The sequence below is a fragment of the Gavia stellata genome, chromosome 2 (genome assembly GCF_030936135.1).
Source record: "Gavia stellata isolate bGavSte3 chromosome 2, bGavSte3.hap2, whole genome shotgun sequence".
NCBI lineage: Eukaryota > Metazoa > Chordata > Aves > Gaviiformes > Gaviidae > Gavia > Gavia stellata.
In genome coordinates, this window is record NC_082595.1 from 93,335,059 (window position 1) to 93,363,002 (window position 27,944).

The window sequence follows — 27,944 nt, forward strand, 5'->3', positions numbered from 1 at the left end:
TGTTTAGGAGTCAGTGACCTGTAAGTGCTCATTATGAAGAGAGATCTGGTTTTCTTGGTGACTCTAATTAGCCTTGCCTTCCTGTCACTGCTAAGGTCTGGATATCCTCAACATATTGCAGAGGAGTCCTGCTCTGTTCAAATTCTTGTTCCAGGCCTCAAAGGTAATGTGGAAGTCTACTCCATCATTCAAATACTAATCCTTTCTTTCTACCAGGCTTATTTGCACCACTGACTATTTCTAACAGAGACAAAGAAGGTGCCTTTCATTTGTCCTCTTATTTGTCCAATTTGTAGCCTCCTTAAAAACAGAGTTTTAAGGTTCGTAAGATGATCTTAAGTCTGTTAAAATGAACATGGTTCAGAGAATGCATGCCAATGTTTCCCAGACTTGCTCCTGATCAGTAGTGCTTGTTACTCTGATATGCTGCCTCATTGCTTTCTCTGTGTTTATACTCAGGAATGGTGCGCATACCCAAAGACTGTAACATCAGGCCCTACTTTATATCTGGAGAGGTTTTCATTGCCATTTTATGCTGTACTAAGGGGAAGTATTTTGTTTTTTCTAGGCTTCTGCTTGTCTTGCCTTGATTTTTAAATGCTCGAGTGCCTTTTAGAAGAAAAGAAAAGTGAGATGGATTTTTGACATTTCTATAGTTTCTGTTGACAAAAGCAACATTTTTACAAAATATATCCCCAAACCATTGCCCAAAAAAGATGGCATAATAAATTATTGATCTTTTCATAGGAAAAAATGTATTAAAGTATTTTAGATAGGAAAACAACAGCTGGGAAGAATCAGCATTTTAAAGCAACAGCATCCATTATGGTGTGAAATCTTAGCCCTCTTTAGTCAATAACAGTAATTCTCGTTATAGAGACTGTGGTATTTCTACTGGAGCGTAACATCTGTGAGCATGGGGAAATACCTGTTAACTAAGGACAAGAAACCCCATGAAAACTACCAGTTTATCATTAACAATAAAAAAATGCATTGTTTAAGAACTGCACAACTAACCTTTTTTTTCTGGTAGTTATGCATTGTAGTATCACAACACTCACCTAACAGTACTTGATGCCACTAACGTTATCTAGCACAAATATGGGCTTTACCCAGTTGCCTGAGGACCACAGTATGGGCTGCAGGCGCTATCTGTGCTGGTTACTTGATTGGTGAAGGCAAGGCTCAGTTCTGTCCTGCAGTTGTTCATACAGTTAAATTGCGAGCACAGCCTGGCCGCAGGTTTGGCTGTGGTGTAAACTGCCCTTTCCAGAAATTGGCCCATTTGGATGTGGCTGTCTGTGCTGGAAGCAAGAGGACTGGGCTGTAGGGATGTGGGTTGTGCTTGGCCAGTTGGCTTCAGGACCAAAAAAGCTCTCCTGGCTTTTTTGTTATTATTATAGATGTCTGAAGTGAACTAAAATCTATATTTTTTATTTTACTTCAATAAGTGGCCTTTGAAGTCTTAATAATATTTACACCTTTTGCAGGTGTTCTAGTTGGAAAGAACAACATTATATCCAGGTCTTCTGGGGTTTGACTAAGCCTTAAGTAAAGTTGCTTCATTTGTTTGATATATTTGTTGTGAAATAGGCATAAGATAGTGCTGTTGATGTGACTGACAGAGAAGAACCCAATCAAGTAAAATATATGTTGTCTAAAGTTACACAGAAGATCAGTCAAAGGGTCAGACCCCACAGCACTGGGGACTGAAGCTTTGAAATGATTTTTCATTTCAAAGAAGTTGACAGGTTTTGACAAGTTTTGTAACTTCTTTGCCTTAGTTTCCTTATGTATGTAATCAGTCAAAATTAACATCTATGATTATCATTTTTATGAAAGGACCATTATTATTATTATATGCAGCAGATTTTTTTAAAACGTATAAACCGTGCAGGACCCTGGCCCTTTGTCAAAAGGCAATCCTGAGCCAGGAAACAACAGAGGCCTGAAAGCCATCATGTGTTAATGATTTCACTCCGCTTCATGAGATGTAAGCCTTGAAAAGAGAGAGATTGATGTACAAATTCAGTGAAGCACAAAATGGCCTGATACAGCCCTAGTTGATGTGAAATCCCTAAAAAGCTATCAAGGCTCCATCTATGCTGTCAGGGGGACTGGCTCAGAGAATTGGTAACGAGTTACTGCTGTCCCCCCCTGGCACAACTCCAACCCATTTCAGTGGCCAAGGCTTCCTTTAAACTGAGCATGTATGTGGCCGCGTGCCCAAATTTCAGCTCCCACGCAGTGGGATTTGCTCACTGCAGCTTTTAGATCTGCCCCATCTTCTCCTCTGCTGGGCTGCCAGCAACATCTCCAATGCTGGAGGAACAGAGCCCCACACCACTGCTGGGCATGGGTCTGTCAGGATTTGGGAAAAATAGGTACAGGAAGAAGTGAAAGAAATGAGGGAGACCATGGGATGTGTGAAAGGGAAAAAATAGCAGGAGAGGGTTAAGCCTAAGAGGTGGTGCAGAAAGTGGAGCCCAAATGGGGTGGTGAAAGAGAGACACCAGGGAAGAGTACCCAAAAGTGGGGGACCATAATGGAGAAATTTTAGAAGAACGGGAAGAGATAAAGGGAAAAGAGAAAAGAAGGGCACAAAGAATGAGACTGAGTGGAGAAACTGGAAACCCAAAAAAAAAAAAGAAAAGAAATAAGAAAATGACACAAAGCCAATTAGGACCCCACAGAATAAAAGGCGAATCAGAAGGGGGATGAGATGAGAATGGAGGTGGAAATGAAAGATGAAGCAAGCCAGTAAAGACACCAAGAATAGAAAAAGGCACAAATGAGTTTAAGGTCAGCAGCTTGGGTCTTAGGGACTGGGGTTTTTTCATTTTTTTTCATAACCTCAACAGTATAAAGGAGTAAGATGAAATGTGGAAGGCAAAAATAGCGTGGCTCTGAGAATCCAGACAGCAGACTGATCCGTGTTTTAGAAAGCCGACAATGTTAATAATGGGAGAAGTGTGTTGTGTGTGAAGAAGGGATGGATGATGAAGCCTCACCACATTGCTCACTCATATTCTTCCTGAAGTCTGGTTCCTTTTGATAGGCACATGAGATTGAAGTTACTACTATTGTGGAAAAAAAAAAAACCATGGAACAATCCTTCAAAGGTTAAATTCTCAGTTTGCCACCTTGTTTTCTCTCCCTTCTAGAATCTAAAGCAGGAATTGTCTTAATAGTCTCAATGGCATACAATACATAAAAAAGTTGATGCTACATAAATAAAATCAAATCAATTTTTTTACACCCACACTTGATATGTCTACTCACACAGGGAATATGAGTAATGGAAGAAAGTTATCACAAGCCAAGGAATGCTTAATAGCTCACGTAGTTAATATTTGGCGGGCTATTTTCATTATAGAAGATGGTACAGCTCAAGGTAGGCAGGATGCAAATATAATCAGAGACAAATCCTGTCCCAAAGAATTCACAAAACTAGGCAAATCGACAACAATGGTAAGATATATCTGAATTATGAAAGATCTCAGAGATGACGGGAGAAGCAGCTTGTAGTAGTGTCAGGGTTGTGCTTGATACCTGCGATCCTGCTGCAGTTCGGTACCCAGGCTAAATTTCTTTTGGGGTGTGGGCCATCACAACACTGTGGAGCACTGCTGGGCACATCTTGCCCCATCTCAGCTGCATTGCGCTGAGGAAGCAGGTACTCTTTCCTGCAGTAGGGCTGGAGCAAAGAGCCACCCGGGAAGGGATGGAGAGGAGACTGAGCAGGAGGTACGGCTGCAGAGGGACTGTGGCTGGCAGAGGAGGCCACGATGGAGCAGCTGGGTAGGGGCCACAATGCACTGACCCCAGCCTTCTGCTCCAAAGTGACTGGGTGTAATGTGTGGCATAGGGGCTGGAGACCAGAAACGGGGAGCAGAGGTGTCTTTCTCTAAGTTCGTTTGTTTTTTCTTCCTAATTCAGGAATCAGAAGTTAAAAGTTAGTGTTAATTGGTGATAAATTAAATTGGTTGAAATTCCTTGACAGAAACCTGTTTTGTTACCCATAACCCCTGCACAGGCTTTGCTTCCTCAGCTTGCACAGTGCCCAGGGTACATACCGCAAAAACAGGGACTTAACACAGCAAAGCTGAACTGGACCACTGATCAGTCCCTCTTGGCCAAGGTCTTGCCGCTTAAAACAGCTGATAACAAAAAATGCAGAGTGGTCTGTAGCTGGGCCTGTAATGGGGTAATCTCCTCCCAGGGAAGGTTTCTTAAACACCCACACTAAGGAATGCAGTGTCATCTTATTATAGGAATAAATGCAGGCAAGTGTAATGGCCTGAAGCAAGAGTGATCTATTTTATTGATCCCTAATGCACAGCTTTCACTCTGAAGAACGTGTAAAGCAATAGGCTGTAATAGCCTGCTTTCAGCCTCCAGAGAGCAGGAAAAAGTCATTGTCAGGATTTATCTTCGGGAAGAAAAGAACTCATAATCAGCCCTGGGGGGGGAAAGGCGATCATACAAAACCTATTGGTTACCTGATAATAAAAAAAGTGACGTTCCCAAACGTGCCAAATAATAGCCTGTTTCATACTAACAATATTATTCACTGGGGATTATGTGAAGTTTGTCCTCATTAAGGTCAGGGAATGGCCTATTTTTGCATGTCTGAAGGCAGGGAAATTGTCTGGAGCCTGCTGGCAGCCTGAAGAAGGAAAATATAACAGATGGAGGGCAAGTTCAGCTCACAGCCACCTATGCCTGCAATAAGGAGAGCGAGAGCTGGAGGCTGCATATTTGAAATGTACCATGTTTTGGCTTGTTTTTATGCATCACCTCTATGGTCCCTCTCTGAACCATAGCTGCCAGCAATGCCAGAGAACAGAGCTTGAGGGGTACATGATAACCATTGACTTTCCTGCTATGGTGCTCCCTTCAGCTTCCTGGAGAGGAGCTGATGCTTACTCTTCTCTGTAGAAATACAGCGTTGCAGCATCGGGTGTGTTGTGCTAGCTCTGGCTTTTAGATCCTGGCATTTTCTCTCCTGTGGAAGCTGTAGAGCTTTCTTCTCTTTCATATAAATCTTTTTTTGTAAAGGTGGCTATGTAAATCATTCTTTAAACTTCTGTTTGTTGAAGAGATTTTAATTTTATGTCAATGGCAAACCACAATAGTAGTACATTAGTAGGGGGCAAAGCAAGGTAAGCATCCTCAATTTTCCAGTGAAAGGCACCAGGGAGGCAAATATTTACAGAAACTGATGTTTAAATATGCTGAATATAATAATACACCATGAGCCATGTGCATGTAAGTACCATGCATGGTAGTTCATACCACAGAGATTAAAGGGCACAGAATATAACTGAGAATATGGATTAGGAGATACTCTTTCATGCTTAAAAATGATCCTCTATATGAGGGATGTAGCAACGCCTTCCTATAGGTTTGATCCATCCTTACTCAGTAAATGGCATAAACTTTTTTTTTTCCTAATTTGAGGTTATATTTAAGCCGTTTTCACTTGAGACTTAAAAATGTCCTTGGCAGATACTCAGGAAGTGTTTGGTGAATGCAGACCCAGAAGTTTATGTGCTAAGTTGGGGCCTAATTCTGAAGCTTCTACTTAAGTGAATTGTGCTGTTGGGCATTCTGGAGTAACATCCACAAAACTAGACCCATTGTATGAGACTTCAGTAATGTATTGACTTTAGTTTTGTCAGTGTCTATGCCAGTTGCAGGAAACTCTGTTCTCCATGCATCAAGTAAAGCTGTTAAGTGAGATCCTATCTGCTTTTATTTTTTTCCCCTCTTGTTATAGTAGGTTTTTACTTTCAGTGGGGAGAATGGCACTCTTGTCACTGTCGCCAACAGAAGATAGTCCTGGTTTAATATGATTCTTCTTTTTGCTTCCTTTTGTATCAACAGGGGAGGCTGGAGAAAAGGGGGAGAAAGGTGCTCCAGGTCGTCCAGGCAGAGTTGGGCCTCCAGGAGAAAAAGGTAACTTCATTAAAGAAGACGTCTTGAAAGTCATTCCTGACCAAATGCTGTCTTTTCTTGTGAGGCGGTGATGGTGGGAATCCTTTCTCCCTTTGCTGGGTGACTAAATTGTCCTTGGGCATTTTCATGCCCTGGTAGGCAGCTCAGCCCCACCCAGCCGCTCGCTCACCCTGCCCCAGTGGGATGGGGGAGAGAATTGGCAAGGTAAAAGTGAGAAAACTCATGGGTTGAGACAAAGACAGTTTAATAGGTAAAGCAAAAGCTGTGCATGCAAGCAAAGCAGAACAAGGAATTCATTCACCACTTCCCATTGGCAGGCAGGTATTCAGCCATCTCCAGGAAAGCAGGGCTCCATCATGCGTAACGGCGACTTGGGAAGACAAATGCCATCACTCCAAATGTCTCCCCTTCCTTCTCCTTCCCCCAGCTTTATATGCTGAGCATGACATCATATGTTATGGAATATCCCTTTGGTCAGTTGTGGTCAGCTGTCCCGGCTGTGTCCCCTCCCAACTCCTTGTGCACCCCCAGCCTACTCGCTGGTGGGGTGGGGTGAGAAGCAGAAAAGGCCTTGGTGCTGTGTGAGCACTGCTCAGCAGTAACTAAAACATCCCCTGGTTACCAATGCTGTTTTGGTCACAAATCCAAAACATAGCACCCTACCAGCTACTATGAAGAAAATTAACTCTATCCTAGCCAAAACCAGTACAACTGTATGCACTCATTTGTAGACTAACTATTGCTTTCTGGTCAAGAAGATTCATTTTGGAAAAAAAAAACCTCTTGATTTTTTAGAAAGGTCTCTGTGAAGAAAGACATCATAACGTCATCTTCATAATTTGCCTTCTGCAAATGCAAACCTCATATTAGATCAGAGGGAAAAAATCATGAGACTGAATTTCCTTGTTTTCTTTTGTTTGTAAGGGTGAACACTCACAATACCTTAATAAAAACCATTGAGGGAAGGCAGTAAACCATAATAGGCAGAGATGGCCAGGAGTGATTCCATATTTCTTGGATCACAGTTCAACAATATTTGTGGAAAGATGGTGGTAACACTGTTTGCATTGTAGTTTAAAATATTTGGAGCTCTTGAGAGGAGTGGTGCTCAATAGTATTCAGTTATACAGTTGAGAGAAACGTGGCATTTCTGTCTTGCAGGAAATTCTGTCTTTTCACATTTGTTTTTCTCCTGAAGCAAGGAGAAAATTTGACCTTCATAAGTTTTCCAGGTGATGCACATTCTGAAAAACTCGCATGAGGAGTAGTCAAAACCTTTTATTTCAATATCGAAATTAAACATTTGACATTCCTGTCATCAGAACGATGGAGCGAGTTAGTTTTTGCTAGACTGAATTTACAAGCTTCCTTTCAAAGCAATCACAGTGGTAATTTACACTTTCTTGTGATGATGCATGATCCATTATGTAGTTCTTTTGGGCAGTTATGGGAGTCTGATACCTGCAGTTTTCCCTGGAACAAAAATCCATAGCTAGAGCTCTTCCCCCTACAATGCATTGAAGAATTTTTACTCCCATGAGGGGGGGTGTGTGTTCAGTCAGTGCATTTCCCTTATGGAGTTGTACCCTTCAAGGACAACTCTTATAAAAAATATTGGTAACTAAAATTTCAACACTTGCAGGGTAATGCAGCATGAAGAGAAGTTAAAGTGCCACAGAATAATTTAGGTTAAAAGGTCATGAAGAGCTCATCTAGTCTAATCTCCTGCTTAAAACAGGGCAGACTTCAAATTTAGATCAGGTTGCTCAGGGTCTTGTCCAGTAGACTTTTGGAAATCTCTAAGGATGGAGATTCCACATCCTTTTTGATAGGTCTGTTCACCAGTGTCATCGTGAAAGGCCTTTTCCTTAGAGCTAACTGAAATATTTCTTGTTGTAACTTGTGATCGTTGCCTCTTGTCCTTTTGCTGTGTGAGTCTGAGAAGAGAATGCTGCATCTTCTCTACAAACTACTTGTAGGTAGTGGAAGACTGCAATTAGGTTCCCCCCTTACCTTTCTGTACTCCAGGCTAAATAAAACCATCTTCCTCAGCTGGACTGCAGTTTGCTTCTCCTCTATGCGGGCCCAAAACTCTCTGGGTGATTTTATGCAAAGGAGTTTATTAGCCAGCCATTGGCCAGCCTTCATCAGTGCATCGCAGGTGAGGAACTTAGCGTCTACCTGAACTCAAGATATTCCTGTCAACACATTCCTGCAGTCCTTTGAGCAACTTCTGACTGGCAGCGCTGCCCTCCAGCGCACCAACTACTCCTGCGAGCACGGGGTTTCTTGCATACTCACAGAGGATCCTTCCACTTCTTCCTCCTTGTCACTGATGAAGGACTGGTTCCTGAGGAATGGCACTCATTATCAGCTGCTGATTAGACTTTGGCAGCCTTGCAACAGCATCAGCTAGCCCTCTCAGCACCCTTGAATGCCTTCTGGCCAGTGCCATGGACCCGTGTACATCCAGGTGAAGTAGTCCCTAGCTCAGTCATCCTCTACCATGAGTAGCATGTCCTCCCCAAATCTTTGCTACCAGACATGAAGAACTGGGAAGCCAGAGAGCAGACCTGGCCAGTAGAGACCAAGGCAAAGAAAGCACACTCCCCTATGTCCTTTGTCACTAGGTTGCCTTCCTCCTGAGCAGAGTGTCCATGTTATCCTTGGTCTCTTTCTTACTGCTGCCTTACCTGTCCTGTCTTTCATGTTGTCCTTCATACACCTAGCTAAGTTCAACTCCAGCTGAACTTTGGCTTTCCTCACTTCATCCCTGCATGCCTGGGGAATACTTCTGTATTACCCTTTGGTAGCCTGTCCTGCTATCCACCTCCTGCATGCTTCCTTTCTGCATTTGGTCTCAGTCAACCTGTTCAGCCAAGCTGGCCTTCTGCCGTATCTGCTCATTTTCCTGCACATTACAATGGATAGTTCTTATGCTTTAAGGAAATTGTTCCTTAAGACTGAGAAGCTATTTCTGGGCCCCTTTGCACTTCATAGCAGCCTCCAGTAGGATCCTGCTTATCAGTTCCCAGAACAAGCCAAAGTCCAGAAGTCCAGGGCTTTTATCCTGCTGCTAATCTTCCTCACTTCCCTCAGGATCTTGAACGCTGTCGTCTCATTAAGGCAGTCACAGTCACTGCAGCCAAGGCTGCTGTTGACTATCATATCCACAACCAGAGGGTATGTGAATAACAGGTCTAGGAGACTATCATCTCTAGCTGGAAACCTAGTACCTGCATTAGGTAATTGTCTCTGACGCACCTTCTGGATTGATTGCTCCTCATGGTGCTGCTCTCCCAGACGATGCTGAAGTAGCTAGTGTCCAATTATGGAGCTTCTTACAGTTGTTAAAAGCACTCTTTACATCCAGTCCCACTTCTTGACAAGATGGTCTGTAGTGAATGCCCACCATGACGTTCCCCTTGCTGGCCTCCCCTCTAAATCTGACTTACATGCTTTCAACAGACCAGTTGCCTGTTAGGAACCAAAGTTCCATGTGTTCAAGGTTCTTGCTGTGCAGAGCATAACCCTTGCGCCTTGTCTTCCCTGCCTGTCCTTCCTAAAAAGCCAATATCCATCTGCTGCAGCACTCCTGTTGTTCTGGCTCTCCCATCATACCTGGGTGATTGATGTAATTAAATGGGCTCCCAGTTCCTCCTGTTTGTTTCTCATGCTTTGATCATTTTTGTACAATTGTCTGAGATGGGCACCTGGTCATACTGCTTTCTCCTGGGGAGCTTGAGAGCCTCTCCCATCGTGCATGTTTCTCTAGCTTGGCATTTTGTTAAATCAATTCAGAATGTTTTGGACATTTGGATGTACTCTTTTTCAGTCAGGCCAATCCATGATGTAACATTTCATTAATGTATTTTATACTGTAAAATTGCATTTTTTTGAAAATCATTCTCATAAGGAATACTTGATTAATAATAATAATTTTCCAGTTTTTCATACCTCCAAAAGTCAAAAATTCTAATGAGACTGAAAGAATAAACACTGAAGTGAAAATTCACTGCAAGAAAACATACTTGAAACAGAAAAGAAATGAAAGAAAATTGAATATTAATGCATACTGTATCAGTACTCTTCCAGGCAGTGCTTTCAGGTTAAGCACAGGCAAAATTTACTGCTTCTGTAGCAACATATTTTTTCTGCTTTCCTTTGTGCATCCAGATTTGACTTGATGCATGTATGTTCTTGGAATATTTGGTAAACAGCTTTATTTTAGCATAGTAAGAAATTTCTACAAACAAGCTCCTGTTTAAAATGGATTCTAATTAGCTCATTTTTTTATTAATGCCGTACATTTTGTAGATATTTGTCTTCATCAACTCCTTGCCACAAATGCTTCTTCAAAGAAAAATAAATTGTTACCTTAAAAATAATTTGGATTATATGGTGCCAGATTTCATCATGGTACTATATCCAATGTATTTTCTGAGTGTCACAGTGTTGACTGGATAAGCAAACAGACTTCACAGATGTAATTTCTACCACGTGAAAGGACACAGAAGGACACCCAGCCTTGACCTAGAAAACCTTTCAGTCTCATGACCTTTCAGTCTCTGGTTAACCCCCACAGACAGTGGAGTCAGACAGTAGTGCCCAAACCTGAAGTTAAGCTCATGCATAAATACTTTTCTTGACTCTCAAGGTGAATGAGAGTAACTCAACTGTATATTGTCTTCCAGCAGTCCAAGAGTTTTCCTGTTTGTTATCCAGAAGGTGGACCTTTGAGGCAAAAATAAAATATAACAATATTCTTGGGAAAAATCATGTGAACCACTAACGCTGAAATATCCAACACACTGACGTCTTTTTCCTATTTGGTTGTTCATCTTATTTATGGAGGGTTAAGAACTGAACACCATTTGGAGGCTGATAATTTGTTCACTATGTTGTTCTCAGAAATAAACAATTCATCACCTTTTTCCTGGACAGATTATCTAATATCCGTTCATGACCTGCTATTGGCTTTGCTTTTTTGCTCTGTTTTTGATCTCTTGGTGGGCATACACCACTGATGTCCTTTAAAGTCCTTGGTTGGTGTAAAGCTTAGACCTGTGATCCAGGTACATAACACATAGCTTAGTGGATAATGAAAGATGGATAAAATTGTTGCGTTACTTTGCGTTTGCCCCTTACTAACAGCACACCTGGATGATCACAGCAGCTCTGTTTCTGTGCAGTAGCCTGTTAAACTGCAGTCACTGTTAACATGTGTTTGACCCCCTGTATTTCTGTTGAAGCCTGATAATTGTTGTCTTGTTGGGCTAATATTTGGCTCCCTCTGTTGATGGAAACTGCTAAATTTCAGTGTATTTTTCTGCTATTTGAGTAAGTGATGGTTCACACGAGGGAGAACTGTAATTCTTCTGCAACATTTGTAGAGTTTTCTACTTTTGGTGTTAATTTACAATATCAAAATCACAGTAATCTTTTTTTTTTTTTATTCCCCTTCCTTTGTTTCATTACTCAGGCAAGTTCATCCTAAGAAAATGTGCTTAGTTTCTTTGAACTCCTCAGGTATATAATAATCAGTGAATAGATAATATAAAAAAAAATTGTTTTCTTATGGTATATATGACCTGAAATGAACATGTCAAGATTTGAAAGTGCTGCAAATGTTTTCATCATATCCTTTCCTCATGATATTTTCATATTTTGGTAGTTCAGAAGCTGATAAATATTAAAATTTTCTGGTGCTTACCAGAAATAAATCTGATTCTGAGTGTCCTGATGTTTCAGGGTGACATCACACATCCTGATGTCTTTGGGTACTGATTAAGGTTAAATTCCACTTACTTTCCTCATTGCTTTTAATTAATTGTATAGGTCAATTATGATGCATAGCATGTCAGCAGAATATAAAACTGTGTTGGCTCTATGTAAAGCATAGAGTGCTGGATCAAGTAAAATGGCTGATTCAGACAAAAGTAGAGTATACTGCAGTGTAAGTTTTGGGGTGTGAAGTTAATAGATATAACTTTCCCCACTTGTCCTGATTGCTGTACTGCGCACTCCCATGTTGGGAGTGAACTCAGTTATTTGACTGAGTCATGATCCTATATGTGAAGCTGAAACTTCCACGTATACAAATTCCTCAGAGATACTTCAATAACAATACAATACTGTGAATATTCCCAGAGTAACATGTATTCTGCTTATGGCAATCAAAATAAGGAGGAGGGGGTGAATTTACAGTTAGAATGCATAATCAAAGGCACAGCACATTAAAAATGTGTTCTTCAAGACATTTTATGTTGCAAAGGGGGCTCTGAGCAACCTGATCTAGTTGAAGATGTCCCTGCTCATTGCAGGGGCGTTAGACTAGATGACCTTTAAAGATCCCTTCCAACCTAAACTAGTCCATGATTCTTCTTAGAGCCATAACCATTTGAAAATATATTATTTTAGTATTTTAATTTCAGCCTTTATGCATCTTACTTAATTTACAATGGTATGTGAAGCAGAGTCACATACTATTCTTGGGCACGGAACGAAGCTGTCTCTCTCTACCTTTGCAGTGTTAGCACAGTCCAGGGCACAGTTTTGGCTTGTGCCAGGGAACACTTTCCCAGACAATCCTTGGGCACATTTTGGGAGTCAACACAATGAACAGCTTGCAAGTGATTATCCTGGTTTGAAGAGTAAGACAATTTAGTAGCTGGTATGGGGTGTACCATTCTCGGCCACCTGGTTCCCTCTGCCAGGGAACAGTCCCAGGCATTTAGTTTACTAGTACAGGCATAGCCTCTTAAGTATCAGAGAAGACTCATTAATGTAACTGGATTGGAGCCAGAGTGCTCAGTCATTTGTATAATCAAATTCTAAAGAGAGGTAATAATATCTTAATTTATATTTTAGTATTACTGATTGCTCATTAATATGTAATCAATCAATCCTTTAAATTTCTGAGTCAACTTTTACATGAATTTATTGCTCGCTAAGGAATGCTGCAGGCAGGATTCCATATAAAAGTCCTGACATTGACAGTTGTGGATTTACAAAGTGGGTATCTGGTTCAAAACTGTCTTTCAGTTCCACCTAAACTCAATAGGATTTTGAGAAAATCCCTGCTAAACTGAGTGGACAAGAAGATGGCAGATGGGCTTCAGTGTAAATAAATGTATTGCCTAGGGACATTAGGGATACATAATTTAATCCATACTTACATGATGCCAAAAAACAGAGCTGTCACTGAAAACTCAAGAACTGCTCTGAAATCGTTAGCAGCAGCCCCAAAGCCAACAAAATGCTGCCCGTCATCGGAAAAGATACCAAGGACAAAACAGGAAGCTCATTTTTGCAGCTGATTTTGCTCTGTATAAAAGTCTGACATGCACCTGACATGAGTGTGGTTCTGGCCTCTGTCTCTCAAGAAGGACATGTGAGATTAGAGAGGGGCACCAGACATGTGAAGAAGATGGAGGAGCTGCCTCATAAGGAGAAGTTGGAAAGGTTGAGACTCTTCCACCTGTACGGAGGAGTCTGAGGAGGATATGATCGAGGTTATAGAATCACAAAAGCAGTGAGTGAGGTGACCTGCTGTTCACCAGATCCCGTCATACCTGAACTAGGAGGCACTCACTGAAACTGCTCGGGGACTGATTCAGCAACTCCTTCTGCAATACATGGCAGATAGTGGCTGGGGTTACATGACCTCCCTATATTGCACTGCTTGCTGCCACTGTGGGAATCAGAATGTTGGGATAGAGGCACTACTGGTCTGAACAACCTTGGTATTATGTTGTTAACGTAATTCTGGCAAGATATGTGTTTCATAAGGGCAGTTATTTTTGTTTGTGTGCTTCTGAATATAAACTCCCCCATTCAGGAATGGACCATACTGTTTCCATTTCTTTTGTTTTGAATGTACTTTAAAATCCTTTAAACTTTGCTGCTGCTGCTTTCCGAGACTGGATTTTTTCTTACTATCTTTAGTTTCTTTTGCAAATTTTCTAGCCTTTCAGATTTCTACTCAGTATAGATTGATAAGAGTTTCCTCTTTTTTTTTCCTGTTTGTTATGCAAAGCTTTTAAAGTTTCACTTTGTCGTTAAGATACCTGTCTAACATGAGCGGGATGGATCACTGCTGAGAGGTATTTATTACTCCATTGCCTACCAAGGGAGCTTAGATAAATAGCTTAGTCTAAAACCCTAACTTTCAGGTGGCAAATGCTAGGTGAAATTAATTTGCCCCAACTACATAAAATGCCACCTGAGATTATCCACTGTTTGTTCATATAAGATGTAACTGTATTGTAACCACTGTTCCTGAGCCAATCACCAGCCTTCAGTGGTGCGGATAATTCAGATTATTTAGCATAAAGCAGTACTGTAGTCTATTGGTGTATTCAGAATGTTCTGATTTCCAGTTGCCAATAGTTTTAAAAAGTTAAGTGTCCTGAATGTAGATTACTACCATATCATAACATAATTATATCCTTTAAACATACTGGTCTCATTCAAGTCAGGGTAAATATTTATATTGGGAATACTGACTGCTGCAAGACTAAGGAGGTACACTGAGGGAAAGTCATTGTAAGCTTGGTCTGTATCTTACATACTTTTTCTAAGTATCCTCTACAGATTGCTGTCAAAGATGGCTATAGAGTCAAGCAGCCTTTGGTCTGGTTCAGTACACTTCTACTTTTGTTTTTAGGTAGGTGTCTGTGATATCCAGTATGTCAAATCATGAAGAATTTCTATCATCTGATCTGTCTTCATATCCTTAAGTCTGGGAAGTAGAATACTGCTCTCTTCCCTTTGACATGATTCAGTTCAATTTGTCCGTGACATGATGAATTTGTGTTTCTGCTGGGTTTGTCTTTTTAACACCTTTCCTTTTTTAAGTAGTTTTATACCTTGTTGTCTGTTCCAATTAATCCTGTCTGAAAAGATGGGCCATACTGTATGAAGACCCCCATTTATAGTGTTGCACAGAGCCAAAGCCCTCATTTTTTCACCGGTTGTGCAGCCCACTGTTCGTCTCTGGTATTTTATTTCTCCTCCTGTTTGTGGGCCTGAAAATGCCACCAAGAAGATAATTTAGAGTTTCCTTTTCTTCAGTTCCTTCCAAAATCCTTCAAGTCTTCTATAATTGGTTCCAGTGTATACCACCTTCATCTGAGAGATGATAGATGACTTGCTTCATATTCTCCATTCAAACTTTCTGTTAGATTTCCTACTTTTGGTCTATGGAGACTTAATTTCTTTCATTGTCCTCATTTCTTTCCAACTCTTGCTTCCTGATTTCATTAAGACTCTTTAGACTGCATTTTTGGCAATCATAGGGCCACTAAAAAGGACTTTACAAAAGGTATTAAAACTTTTGAAACCCTCAAGGCAGATGGGTCTCTCTTGAAACCTTGTGATTTATTCTGCAGAAGAAGCAGAATAAGCAAGCCCCTGGAGTAGCAGCAGGGGTTAGTCACTGTAAGAGAAAACCAAATCCAAACAGTTCTTTTAATGAGCACAGGAGACTTAATGTATGTCTTCATTGTTTGAGATAACACACTTTTACTTCTGAGCAGATCATGTAGCTTTTATTGGCTATTACTGAGAAGTAGTTCATTTTCTGGGCAGTATTTATGAGAAAGAAAGTGAAGTAATTTTATATATTATATTTTATTTATGCATTAGATCTATACGTTTATTTAATTTCAGGTGTAGCAGCCTGAAAAGAGAAGGCATTCAAACATCTGACAGTCTGTTATGGTAATCCCAATTCATAAATATCGAAAGCAAGAAAGGTCACTTTCAGAGCAATTTGATAAACTCATTAAAAGCTGATACTTCAGAGATTTTCAAGGAAATACTCTCTCAATATACTATATATATTGGAAAAATGTCCAATGGTAGCATCAGTACCTTTATAACCTGCACAGCCCGATGGATTGCATCTTTAAGGCAAGCCATGAATCTGTTCGGAAAGTGAAGCTATATTCCAGAAGGTAGATCTTCAGCTGGCTGAGTGGATTACTTCCATACTTCCGGTAGGAATATATAGCCTAAGAGAAAAATATTTTGGGTTCCTGGTAAAATTTCCTGATTGAGTCCATGTCCAGTAGTGGCTGAGTTTGATCCTTATTGGAAACAAAGGAAAATCATTGATTGTAGGACTTTGCAGTAGTTGCTTAGACCAATAAGCCATACGCATTCGGTTTCTCTCAGTTCTGAGGAAATTATTTCTTCCTGACTCATGCCATTGAGTGACAGTTCCTTGAGACTTCATGGAGTAATACAGAGGACATCTCTTAGCCTAGTGGTGATCAGTTGATATTCTGAAACTTGTTACTGATTACACTTTTAAGTTAAAGGTAATGATGAAATGGGTCATAATATTATTCAGCTTTTAAAAATATATAGAGGAAATATGTGACTGTCTGTCTAGTTGCAGTAGCAACAGAGGGCAACAGATCTTCAGGTGTCATAGATCCATAACGGAGGCTGAGCTACGACAATTTACACAAGCTCAGTTGCTGGATCCCTATGGTAGATTTTCTGTCTAACTTGTCTCATTGATTCCTTGCTCCTGTGTAGCTGAACAGTGTGTAACAGATGTTGCTTTGAGCAAAGAAAAGATCTTTTCAACAATCATTGAAAAAACTGCATCAATATTTCCTAAAGCAGTCTTGGTCTTGGATTTCTGCAGGATGGGAGCCTCAGAAGGCGTTTGGCTTCTTGTCCCTGTAGTCCCTCTGTACCCGCTCTCCATTAATACTGTGTGGCAAAGTGGGAAACCTACCTCATATGACGTAACTGTACAGCTGTGCTGCTTCCAGACCACATTTCTCCCTGGAATGATGATACAAAGAGGCCTAAATCTGATCATAGAGCATTGATTTGCTCAGGTGTTGCACCCAGGAAAGGGTATCACCAATGTACACTGAGATGTGGTATTATTCCCTGAGGCTCCTCAGGCCATCAGGCAAACTCTGCCACATTTACAACACAGTGAGTGTAACAAAATGACACGTCTCATTTCATAGGTCTCAGAAAGTCTAGTTAAAACAAATCAGGCAATCCTCTCTAAACCAATGCCAGAACAAAAGTATCATTTAGAAATAATAATAAGCTTAGACTACGTCAAGTTTATTGACTATAAACAGCTTGGTTTAACCCAAAACCCTCAGTCATGTGTAAGCCTGCTGTATTTACTCTATTAGGTGATTAGTGCTTATTAATTTCAACTGCTGATCCCCTAAACTTGTAGATGAGCTCTGTAGACATGGGGTTGAATAAGGCTTTGCTATTACATACTGAAGTTCTTCTCTCAGATTCACACCACTAAGATAATTATTTTTTGTAATGTTTGAGAAATGCCATCCAGGAAAACCATATGACATAACATTTTTATCTGGTTTATTATTTGAGCTCTGGAGGAGCTTAGATCAATGACATGAATGCTTGGACTGTGGCACACATTTTACTAGTAACAGTGCTTCGGCTTGGTTTGTGAAGACAGTGATGGCAACGAAACTGCTTGTTCCAGTGCAAATTCTGCTTCCCCTGAAGCCATTATCGTATTCATTTTACATCACACAGCAAAGTACAACTAATAGAAAAGAGGTCAAAGTTAGACAAAGTAAGTGAATCAAGCTGTCTTACATTAGATTTCTGGGTATGCCTCATGGACACAGATAGGTGACAGTGGCTGGTTCATGCAGATTTGTTGACAATTTCAGTTGACCTTAAGAGGTGGATAGTTGCCTTTTATTTGTAAAAACACAGCTGAGGAAAATGATTTTTTAGCAGCTCCTTTGCTACAACTGCACTTTGAAGTATTCTGTAGAACTGTCTTTAAAATTAGTAACATTCAACATTGCTCATTTGAGTCAGACTTTGTATGAATATGTACCTGTGTCTGTGTATATATGTATATAAGTCTATGTAAGATTTCCATTTATTTTCATTTTTCATTAATGTAATCTTCAAATGCAAGAGCAAAGAATGAGGATGTGACTGCTTCCACAGTGTTTATATTGTATAAATAAGCCATTAAGCCCAAATTCAGCCCTCAGTTACAGTGGAGCTACTGTATTAGGTGAAACTGTCAGTTGCACTTGGATCCTTTAGGTCTTCTCAACTCCATGATAGTTTTAATCCACTGATCCATATTTGAATGCAATCCCCCCTCATTTTCAACATAATTCTGGCATGATCATCTGAGAGAAGTTTGCAAAAGCTTTTCCAGTGGCTCTCAGCCAAGATCCGTTTTCATTTACACTTGCATGCCTTGTTAATGTAAATTGCTTTGCAAAGATTAAATCACTGTCTAGGTTGTTATATGGAAGTTCTTCGCAAGGAGTGAGTTGGACGTCTGGAGTTCAGTGAATATTGGGGATATAGTGTGTTTTTGCTCATTGTAAAACTGATATTGCAAGCATGCTAGAATCTGAATGCATCAGACTACATTGCTACCTTGTGTCTTTCATCTTTCTGTTATGTATAGGAGAAATGGGGGACAAAGGCCAGAAAGGCAGCATAGGACGGCATGGAAAAATTGGCCCTATTGGTTCAAAAGGTATGCTTAGTTAAATTGTTTCTCCGTTTGTGTTTCAGATGAAAAAACTGTGATCATTTATGTCTGAGGAAAGTTTAGGGGCTTGGAAAATGGTTAACAAGTCTCAGAGTTTACCATAATAGGGATTTTCCCACACTGTAGTCAGCCAGATGACTGAGATCCCTCAGCCAGTTACCTTTCGCTCTGATAGCAGTATATTTAGCCTTAAAGCAGGGTGAGGATTCTGCTTTAAGGCTAAATAAAGAACTTTGTGCACCATCACACAAGTATGGACAGTTAAGAGAAGCAGATGGGAAGATGCACTGTATTTTGCAGACTTTTAAGAGCCAGAAGACTTGAATTCTTATCTTGCTTACCCCATAGGCTTCCTATGTGGCTTTGGTTAAGTTATTTGGACCAGTGTTTACTTCAGCATCTAGATTATGAATCTAGATTTAGGCTCCAGCGTACCATATCCAGCCCTTTTCCCTCTACAGCATCTGAACTTATTGGTTCTGTGAAGTTCGTGAATGTCAAAAAATGGGTATTGGTACATGCTTTTTGCGTTCAAGTTTTATAGCTTTGGCTGGCCTTTGTGTATTACTAGGGCAGAAAAATTTTTATTTTTGCTTGGGCATATTTCTACTTTCCACATTTGAAAGTTACTGGAGAAAAAATAAACAAGTGATAAATGAACTGTTGACCAAAAAAGCTGCCTTAAATTTCTATTCTTTTGTATGTTTTTAGGTGACAAAGGAGATAATGGTGACATAGGACCACCAGGTCCTAATGGTGACCCAGGTAATCCATGACACATCTTGTATATGTGAAGGATTTTACAAGATGCATGCATCATCACCAAAAATACATGTCTGTTTACATACTGGGGGAAATAATAAAAAATTAAATATTTGTATAGGCACTGTAATAGTTCACTGTAATATTTTCAAATTACTTACAATTATTGAAGCTGCAGTACTTGTAGTGCTGCTGGACTTGCAGTGTATTTGTCGAAACAATGTCTCAGAGCTCCTCAGAAATGTGATAACTCCAGAACACTAGCGGGAACTGAAGTGCAACTGTCCGTACTGTTTGTCACCAGTGCAAAGGGACATCTCTGCATATCCCACTCTCGCTTCCAGCCAACACAAAGGAGCGGGTTGGAAGCTCCTGCCCCTCCATGGATTATTGTTATAGGAGGAGGAGATTACCAAGAACAGAGATCTTCCAGAGAAAAAGGTGAAAGCCTGGCATAAGAAGTGTAAGCCTTATAAAAGTGGCAAATTCAGATTTTACCCAATTCGTCCCTTCCTGGCAGGGTGAGAACATAATGTGTCACTCTAATTCTTGAGCCAGAGTACCATATACCCAGTCATCAAGCACAGTTTTGTAGTGTAAGTACCCTGTGCTTAGACTGACGTAGACACCTAAGCTGAGTAATTGGGTAGTCAAATGCAGATTTGAATAATTACACACAGAATTGGAAACTGTAATTGATCCTCATTCTGAGATTTGAGCTCATAGATGTCACAATTATCCTTTTAGTATTCTCATTAAGATTATCTTTGTCAAACCAACATCAAATTGGGGTAATAGATGGTTTTCTATTGTTTTATTTTATTGGAAGAAGTACCGTAAATTCTGTAGTTTCGAAAGTACAGAACTACATTTTGCAGGTAATGATGTGCATTACGTGGTTGGAACGTTAGCCTTTTGGATCTGCTGTGTTATGTTCCTCGTGAGGAACAGCCGAACAATGCGCTGTGCAGATTGTTGCTGTGGAAAAAGTGCTCCTTGGAGAAGACTGAAGAGAATGATTTTACTCAAAATGGGAAATTTTGACAAAGGTTTAAAAAAAAAACTGTATTTTTTTTGCAGGGAATATCTGTCAGGGTTTAGGTTAGCACTAATCATGCACGGCTGAAGCTTCATGAGAAGTGAACTGAGCTGTTCTGCGTCAGCCCAGACACCCATGAGAACCATGTGATAGTGCAGGGTGGTGAAGGCTGTAGGTTTCTGACCATTATTTGTGAGACAGGCCTCTCCAGTGCTGCTAGGCTGGGCCTCTTCATAAAATTGTTTACATAATTATTGAAATTAGGTAGCTTTTTGATTTTGGTGTATCTGTATCATTTCACAGGCATCCCCTGTGAGTGCAGCCAGCTAAGGAAGGCTATTGGTGAGATGGATATCCAAGTGGCCCAGCTGACAACAGAATTAAAATTCATAAAAAATGGTAGGTTAATTTTATATAAATATTTTCCTTTCTCATTGCCGCATTTTACTGGTGGAATTGCTCGTAGAGAGCATCACCGTCTCGCATCTGATTTGTGAAGCTATTTTGGGGTGTACAGTAAGTTGGTTTATAGAAATGCGAGTGCTCACTTTTCAGCACTGCCCTCCCCCGCAGCTGTTGCTGGTGTGCGTGAGACAGATAATAAGATATATCTGCTGGTGAAGGAAGAGAAAAGATACAAGGAGGCCCAGCTCTACTGCCATGGAAGAGGAGGGACACTGAGCATGCCCAAGGATGAGACTGCCAACAATCTGATCGCCTCGTACATCAACCAAGCCGGGCTCACCAGAGTTTTCATTGGGATTAACGACCTAGAGAAAGAGGGAAATTTTGTCTATTCTGACCGATCACCCATGCAGACCTTCAACAAATGGCGCAGTGGGGAGCCCAACAATGCCTATGACGAGGAGGACTGTGTGGAGATGGTGGCGTCTGGAGGGTGGAATGATGTTGCGTGTCATATTACCATGTATTTTGTGTGTGAATTTGACAAAGAAAATGTCTAAGCTTGTCTGCTCTTTCTTTATTTTAAGAAAAGTTTTTAAGCCGATTGCACAAGTTACCCCATGTTTATAGAGTACAAGTGATATTTTGCAAGTATGTGGCATCGGTGTTGTACAGCTGTAAATAAAATTTGGGTATTTCAAATATCAGTATTTACCCTTCAGAAGGGAAGAGCAGTGATAAGACATAGCTTGTTTTTTTCTGTAGGAAAACATATGTATTTAGATAAAAATGTGGTTTGTGGCTAAATTCTGCCCTCACGACAGTTAACAAATGCGATTGCATGACTGTAAGGGAAGGCAGAATTTGGCCTCTAGTCGTTAGAATTATTATTTCTGAAGAAGTAGATTCCTGATAGTCTTTTATCTTAGCAAAATTTGTAGTTATAAATGTTAATTGCTTGTAGTGCTACAGGGATATTTCAGCAACAAGGCAAATATTTTGTATACTCCAGTTAATAAGCACAAATATTACTGTAAGTTTTTGGATGTGAAGATGTGACAACATTTTTTTGAAAAACAGCCAAAGCAAACCAACAAATCAGGAGCCCTACCAATTTTGTAATGTTTATTAAATTGTTCACAGATATGTGACAAGGAGACACATAAGTAAACTGAGTTTCAGTGCTGAGGGAGGACAAAGTTCTTATAATTTAGTACTGAAAGAGGGATCCCAGCCAGATGGGTGTTTTGGGGTTAGCTAAAGATAAAGATAAGATCTTGGTTTTCTGCATTCTTTAGTTGAGAATGAATCAGTGCATGAACTATTTCAGGCCCCAAATAATTTCTCAAAGTAAACGCATTTCACATTTGTATAAGATAATCTTGGTGTATCTTGTTACAAAACAAAATTCCAGCCCTCCACAATTTAAGTCAGACTTCATAAATAGACAACCAATCTTATAAAAATGGTTTAGGTAGTAGTTCCTTTACATAGGAAAACAGTCTACATGCTTAGTCAGATTGTAAGGGTGACCCCCTGAAAAGCAGCAAAAGTTTCCAAAATTTGTGTGTTTATGTATATAGCAGTAATAAATTATTTGTGCAAAATTGCTTATGTACCCAATTTACAATTGCATGTGATGGAAAATGTGATGTATATTTAAAAAACCAACAACATAATTTCACAAAGGAAATGATGAATTGCTTTGGATCTTCCTAGGAGCCAGTTGCATGACATCTTACCTTGCCGTTAGGCATAGAAAGATGATTGCAAAATCTCCGACTGGTTTTTTTTCAGGAATACCTTGCACAGTGTTTTAAGATTATTTTTAAGGAGAAATGATCTTTTGTATAACATAGTAATCAAAATATGTAGCTGATCATTATGGGAGATTGGTCTACAGGATATCCACAGTGGATGTGGCATGTGATCCCAGAGATTCCCTACAGCAAAGCAAGACCAACTCATATCAGCTCTGCAGTGCCATGGTATATAATCAATGACCATACAATTCTGTTCATATCCACAGAGTGTGACAATATTGATGCAATGCTATTATTATATACCTAAGAAAACAAACCATTTTGCTTGCTATAATTACTCTGTGAATTTGAATCCATTTTATATATATATATATATGTTTGCTATTAATTTTGAAGATCAGTAGCAAATTCCTATAGTATTTGAATATCAGCCCAGCTCCAGAGCAATCACTCTAAGAAATGAACGGTCCTTTGATTGCTTTACTTTCTTTCCAATAAAGGTAGGTATGATTCCTATATGTTAGGTGTTCTTCCAACTGTATATTGAATTCTATTAAATAATGTGAATATGGTTCTACACTAATATTCAAAGACTCTTTACAGAATATGCAGGGAGCTAACAATTCCAGTGGAGCAATTTGTTTGTTTAGAATAGCACCTTTTGAATATCATGATTGTTTCCTGTCTGCTATAGAAATCCTCAGAAACCATTTAAATCTTTGACATACTTCTGTCGAATCATTATGGCTATATTAAAACAGTCCAAACCTGAGTTACAGATATCTGGAGCTCCCTCATTATGTATGATGTGCTGAAGTTGCTAACTGTTTATTTTTCACCCAGGTTTTGAAAGTCTCTGTTGTAATGTTTGATTTCCTCAGAAACGTTAAAAGAGGCCTTTTGAGGAGGTGGGAATCTTTTTCAGGAGCCACATGCTCCTATTTTAGCTGGAAGTCACACGACATTTATAAAGATTGCCTTGATGTGTACAGCATTTAAGCAGTCTCAATTTCTAATAAAATTTAAGATGAAAAATAAAGGCAATGGAAAAAAAACCGTTTCTTTCCCCCAGTTTTCGTGTTCTTCAGGAAATATTTTTGCACCTTTTTATATATGAGATAGAAAAGAAATTATTTATATTGTCAGAGCCCTGTACATTGGCTGCAACAGTCCTTATTTCACCATTTAGGCAAGGGGAACAAGGCTAGTGTGTAAGGTGTCTAGTTGTCCTGCAAGGAGCAAAGACTGCATATCTGTTATTTACCTCTGCAACAAACTGGGCAAGAAATTATGGAGGGATTGGAAATGAATGAGCCCTTCAGAATTTCTTTCACCCTCCGGTTGCTGAACCCCATTGGTGGACCCTTGCTGGAGGCAGAAGTCAGTGTTGTATGTAGTGCTGAGCCTGCACGAAGCCTGCTGATGTGCATGGTAAGATTTCCATTACTCTCAGTGGAATTTGCAGGTATTCTTTTAGGGAAAGATCAGGTGATAAGTTAGTTTTATTTGGGGTATTTTCCATGTGCATTAAAACCTGCATTTTTATGTCATTACTCATTTTGATATCATTACTCATTTTGTGTGGCTCTATGGAAGCCTTTGGTACATGTCTGTCTGGCAAGCATGCATGGAGGTTTCCCAGACTGTTCCTATATGCTTTACTTCTGATGGATGATTCTTCCTCCTAAATATTTCCCCATAGTCCTTATTTATTTTATTCTTAATTAAGGGTCATGTTGATGCATTTTAAGAAGGCAACAATAACAGTTTTAGGTTTTTTATATAGTCACCTATTCATGCTCTTGAATGACTTCTTCACATAAAATGCATATTTCATTCAGCTATATTCCACACCTTCACCTGAACAGAACTGTAAAAATTAATATTTATACATGGGATATAGAGCATCCTTATTCATCTAAGTAAAATGGAATGCTTTGTTTTTCATAAGCTCAGGAAATGCCAGTTCAAATATGCATTACAAAATAGCAGCTGGTTGGATGGACATTTTTGTTACATTTTTTGATGAAAAGGGAAATAAGATGAAGTTAAAACAATTATTTTTATTGTAAAATGTGATGAAGGTTCAGAATGGACAAAGAAGTTTTGAAGTAGACATTTTTCAAGATGTTTCCTTTTGGAATTTTTCAGAATTTCACTTTGGAGTTCTGAAACTTCCTTTTGACCTATAAAGGGATTTGATTTTTATATTATTGTTGATGTATTTTACACCGTGTCAGTAACAGCATTCAGTATAATGCTTGAAATATTTATTTTATTCTTTATGTGTTAATTTCCAATGGGAACAAATTAACTTTTGAGAGTTCTCATTTGCCATACTGAAAGAGTTTGACACTTGAATAGGTTTCCCTTCTGGGACTGCTATGACACTGTAAACACTCTGAATACAAAGCAATAGATAGTTCAACCAACATTAAGTAGAAGATATTCTTACTGATCATGAAAATGACTCAGGTATTATGCCATAAAACTAGCACTTTATGCACTATTACAAGGCTCCAATCATTAAATAATATAAATCAAATAGAAGCATTTTAAATATGAAAATCTTACAAACGTAATTCCATCCTGAATTGAAACAAAAAGATGTCAACATAACCAAATTTCCAGTAAAGCGTAAATTCCAGGTTTTCCCAAGGTCTATATCCAGCTCCAGTTTTGATGGGAAGCTCAGTGACTTGTGGTGCTGGTAGCTGAATCAAATCCTAGAGCAGACAAATTAGCCTACAATGTAAACACTGATTATATATGACTCTACCCCTTACACTTTTTGGACTGCTTCCCCTTAGCCTTTATTTTCAAGCATTCTGCTCACTTAGCTCTGTCTAGAAATGTGTGCATGAATTTGTCCCAAGGGTCAATCTCTTTTCACTGGAGATTCCGGTTTTCAGTTTTTTGCTTGCCCTGTGGTGCCAACAGGTCCACATCACTTAACCTGTCTGCCACAGATTATGGACCAAGAGATGGGTTTTTGTCTACTAGGGGGAGCTGGAAATGCTCCGTGAAATGAAAGTGTGTCGGTGAAATCCGTGATGTGAGAGGTATTGTGCCAGACTGGAGCTGGCCACTGACCTGTTCCCTGGGGTGCATATTCCTGGTTGGGGGGAGGCAGTCCAGCCTACTGAGAGGAGAACTGACCTTGTTATTGTGGGTGAAAAGAAACCAGAGTCTTAAGATTTACTTAGGGAAAAAAACGTGCGGTGAAGGGTTTTGACTATTTACTTTACAGAGGAGCTGAGAGAAAGGACAGTTTGTTTTTAATTTTGCTGTGTTAGGAGAGTACAAACTATGTGAATTGGGAGAGAAGGGGTTTGTGGAGAGAATGATAGCTGTGTGCTCAAGGTGTTTTTCTGGATACGTGTCTCCTCCTAGCCGGAGAGCTTTTCAATTGGATGAGGCAGGGAGTCCTCTCAAGAGGGAGAGCATGAAATGGAAAGAGTGGGAGAAGCGGCGAGTGGATGTGTGGAACCGGCAGCGAGTGGGATGCCCATGAGGTGGAATGTAAATGTTACCTCCAGCCATTCTCCTGCTTCCTGCCAGGGAAGTATAATTATCCTGCCCTTTCCGTCAAAACATCTCACTGCAGCTCTGAAGGGGTAGCTACTAAAATGGAATGAGGTGAGCAATTTAGCGTAACGTATGTGTCTAAATAAAGCCCAGTTTGGGTCTATGGCCAAATAATAGCATCCACTACACTTTGGGTATATTAATGTATGAAATCACTGGGGATATAATTAAGCACTGCTATTCAAAGGCTAGCTGTGTAGTATTGATGCCTTTCTGTATATTCTTTACATATAAAAGTGTGAATACTGCCAAGAATTCAGCAACAGAAGGTCTGGTGTGCAGCAGAACAATACGTGCGTTACCATACTATCATCTAGTGGCAGTAAGAGACAAAATGATGGAGTTGAGCAATAGTGTGCTTCTGCTTGCATCAGAGTTACCATGTTACTGAGCGCAGCCACTGATGTGGTATTGAACAACTGATTTCCCAGCTCTGAAGTCTTTAGTCAGCTTTCTTCTCTTCTTTGTGAAAATATTATTTTGATTTATAACAAAAAGTTGTGCACTGATTTTAAGTCCAATGCCCAGGTAGGAGTTTTGACTAAGAAGTGAGAAGTGTGTCCAAATGAGTTCAATTATCATGCCCTGGAGTTAAGAAAACGAAAACAAGCCAAGCTGTGCTCTGCAGGCCAGCATCTAAATTGCAGGTGCAGATCACCTGGCATCAATCAACTTCAGTGAAGCCAAATTGATTTATACCTACTGAGCATTTGGCACAGTATCTTCATAAATTCTAGATTTATGCTTGTTTCACAAAGAAAGAGAGAGAGAGGTATTTTGATGTTTATAGTTTATTCTGACCGCTGTTATTCAAAGTCTGATCCGGTGTAACGGATACATCTCTTATGCAAATTTCTGGGCTGTAATCGGTTGTGACACAAAAATTGAACATGAAATAGTTGAAGTAGATGTATATTGTGAAACTTTACCCTTGAAAGTACACAAGGGGTATGATGCAGAACACAAAGAAGCAGTAAAATCATTCAACATAAAGAATAAGTCCTTTATAATTTTATATTCTTCTATGAAAATTAAACCTTTGCTTTTTGCCATACTCAACATTGATTCATAGGAGTAGACGGGTGCCATCTAGTGAAGAAAAGATTTGTTGCATATCTAAAGAGCAACAAATCCAACTTTGTTCCTGCTTCATTCTTTAGTATGATCAGAATGATAAGGACAGACAAACATTCTGCAGGAAGGGAAATTGAGCAATATGTTCAGTTCACTGTGTTTGTAGTACACACTGAAATAAAAGAAGGTATAAAAAAGCAAAATCATAGAATCATAGAATGGTTTAGCCTGGAAGGGACCTTAGAGATCATCTAGTTCCAACTCCCCTGCCATGGGCACAGACACCTTCCACTAGACCAGATTGCTCAAAGCCCCATCCAACCTGGCCTTGAACATTTCTAGGGTTGGGGCATCCGCAACTTCTCTGGGCAACCTGTTCCAGTGCCTCACCACCCTCATCATAAAGAATTTCTTCCTAATGTCTAATCTAAATCTACCCTCTTTCAGCTTAAAGCCATTACCCCTTGTCCCATCACTACATGTCCTTATAAAAAGTCCCTCTCCAGCTTTCTTGTAGCCCCCCTCAGATACTGGAAGGCTGCTATAAGGTCTCCCTCAGCCTTCTCTTCTCCAGGCTGAACAACCCCAACTCTCTCAGTCTGTTCTCACAGGAGAGGCGCTCCAGCTCTACTAAATGGAGGGCTAATACTAAATACTAACTTCCTTATTAGAAAGTGCCCTGCACATATACATATCAGCTCGCTTTATTTAATCCCATTCCCTGCTTCTTCCCCAGCATCACTTCCCTTCTCCTCTAGATAAAAAAATCTAATATAGTAACTTATGACTAATTTAGGTAAAGTTT

At 39.8% G+C, this 27,944-nt stretch overlaps 1 protein-coding gene across 3 annotated transcripts in view; it reads left to right on the forward strand.

The window, feature by feature from the left end:
- The window catches only part of COLEC11 (collectin subfamily member 11), a 40,455-nt gene extending 16,907 nt beyond the window's left edge, over positions 1–23,548 (forward strand). For 2 of the 3 annotated variants that reach the window (XM_059830413.1, XM_059830421.1), the window contains exons 2-7: positions 8–163; positions 5,890–5,961; positions 18,422–18,493; positions 19,220–19,273; positions 20,613–20,708; positions 20,865–23,548. In XM_059830413.1, the coding sequence (XP_059686396.1) occupies positions 34–163; positions 5,890–5,961; positions 18,422–18,493; positions 19,220–19,273; positions 20,613–20,708; positions 20,865–21,274 (834 nt within the window). In that variant the 5' untranslated portion in view covers positions 8–33 and the 3' untranslated portion in view covers positions 21,275–23,548. The remainder of the gene's footprint in view (positions 1–7; positions 164–5,889; positions 5,962–18,421; positions 18,494–19,219; positions 19,274–20,612; positions 20,709–20,864) is intronic. The other variant, XM_009813423.2, reaches the window with a different exon arrangement.
- Positions 23,549–27,944: the final 4,396 nt, after the last annotated feature.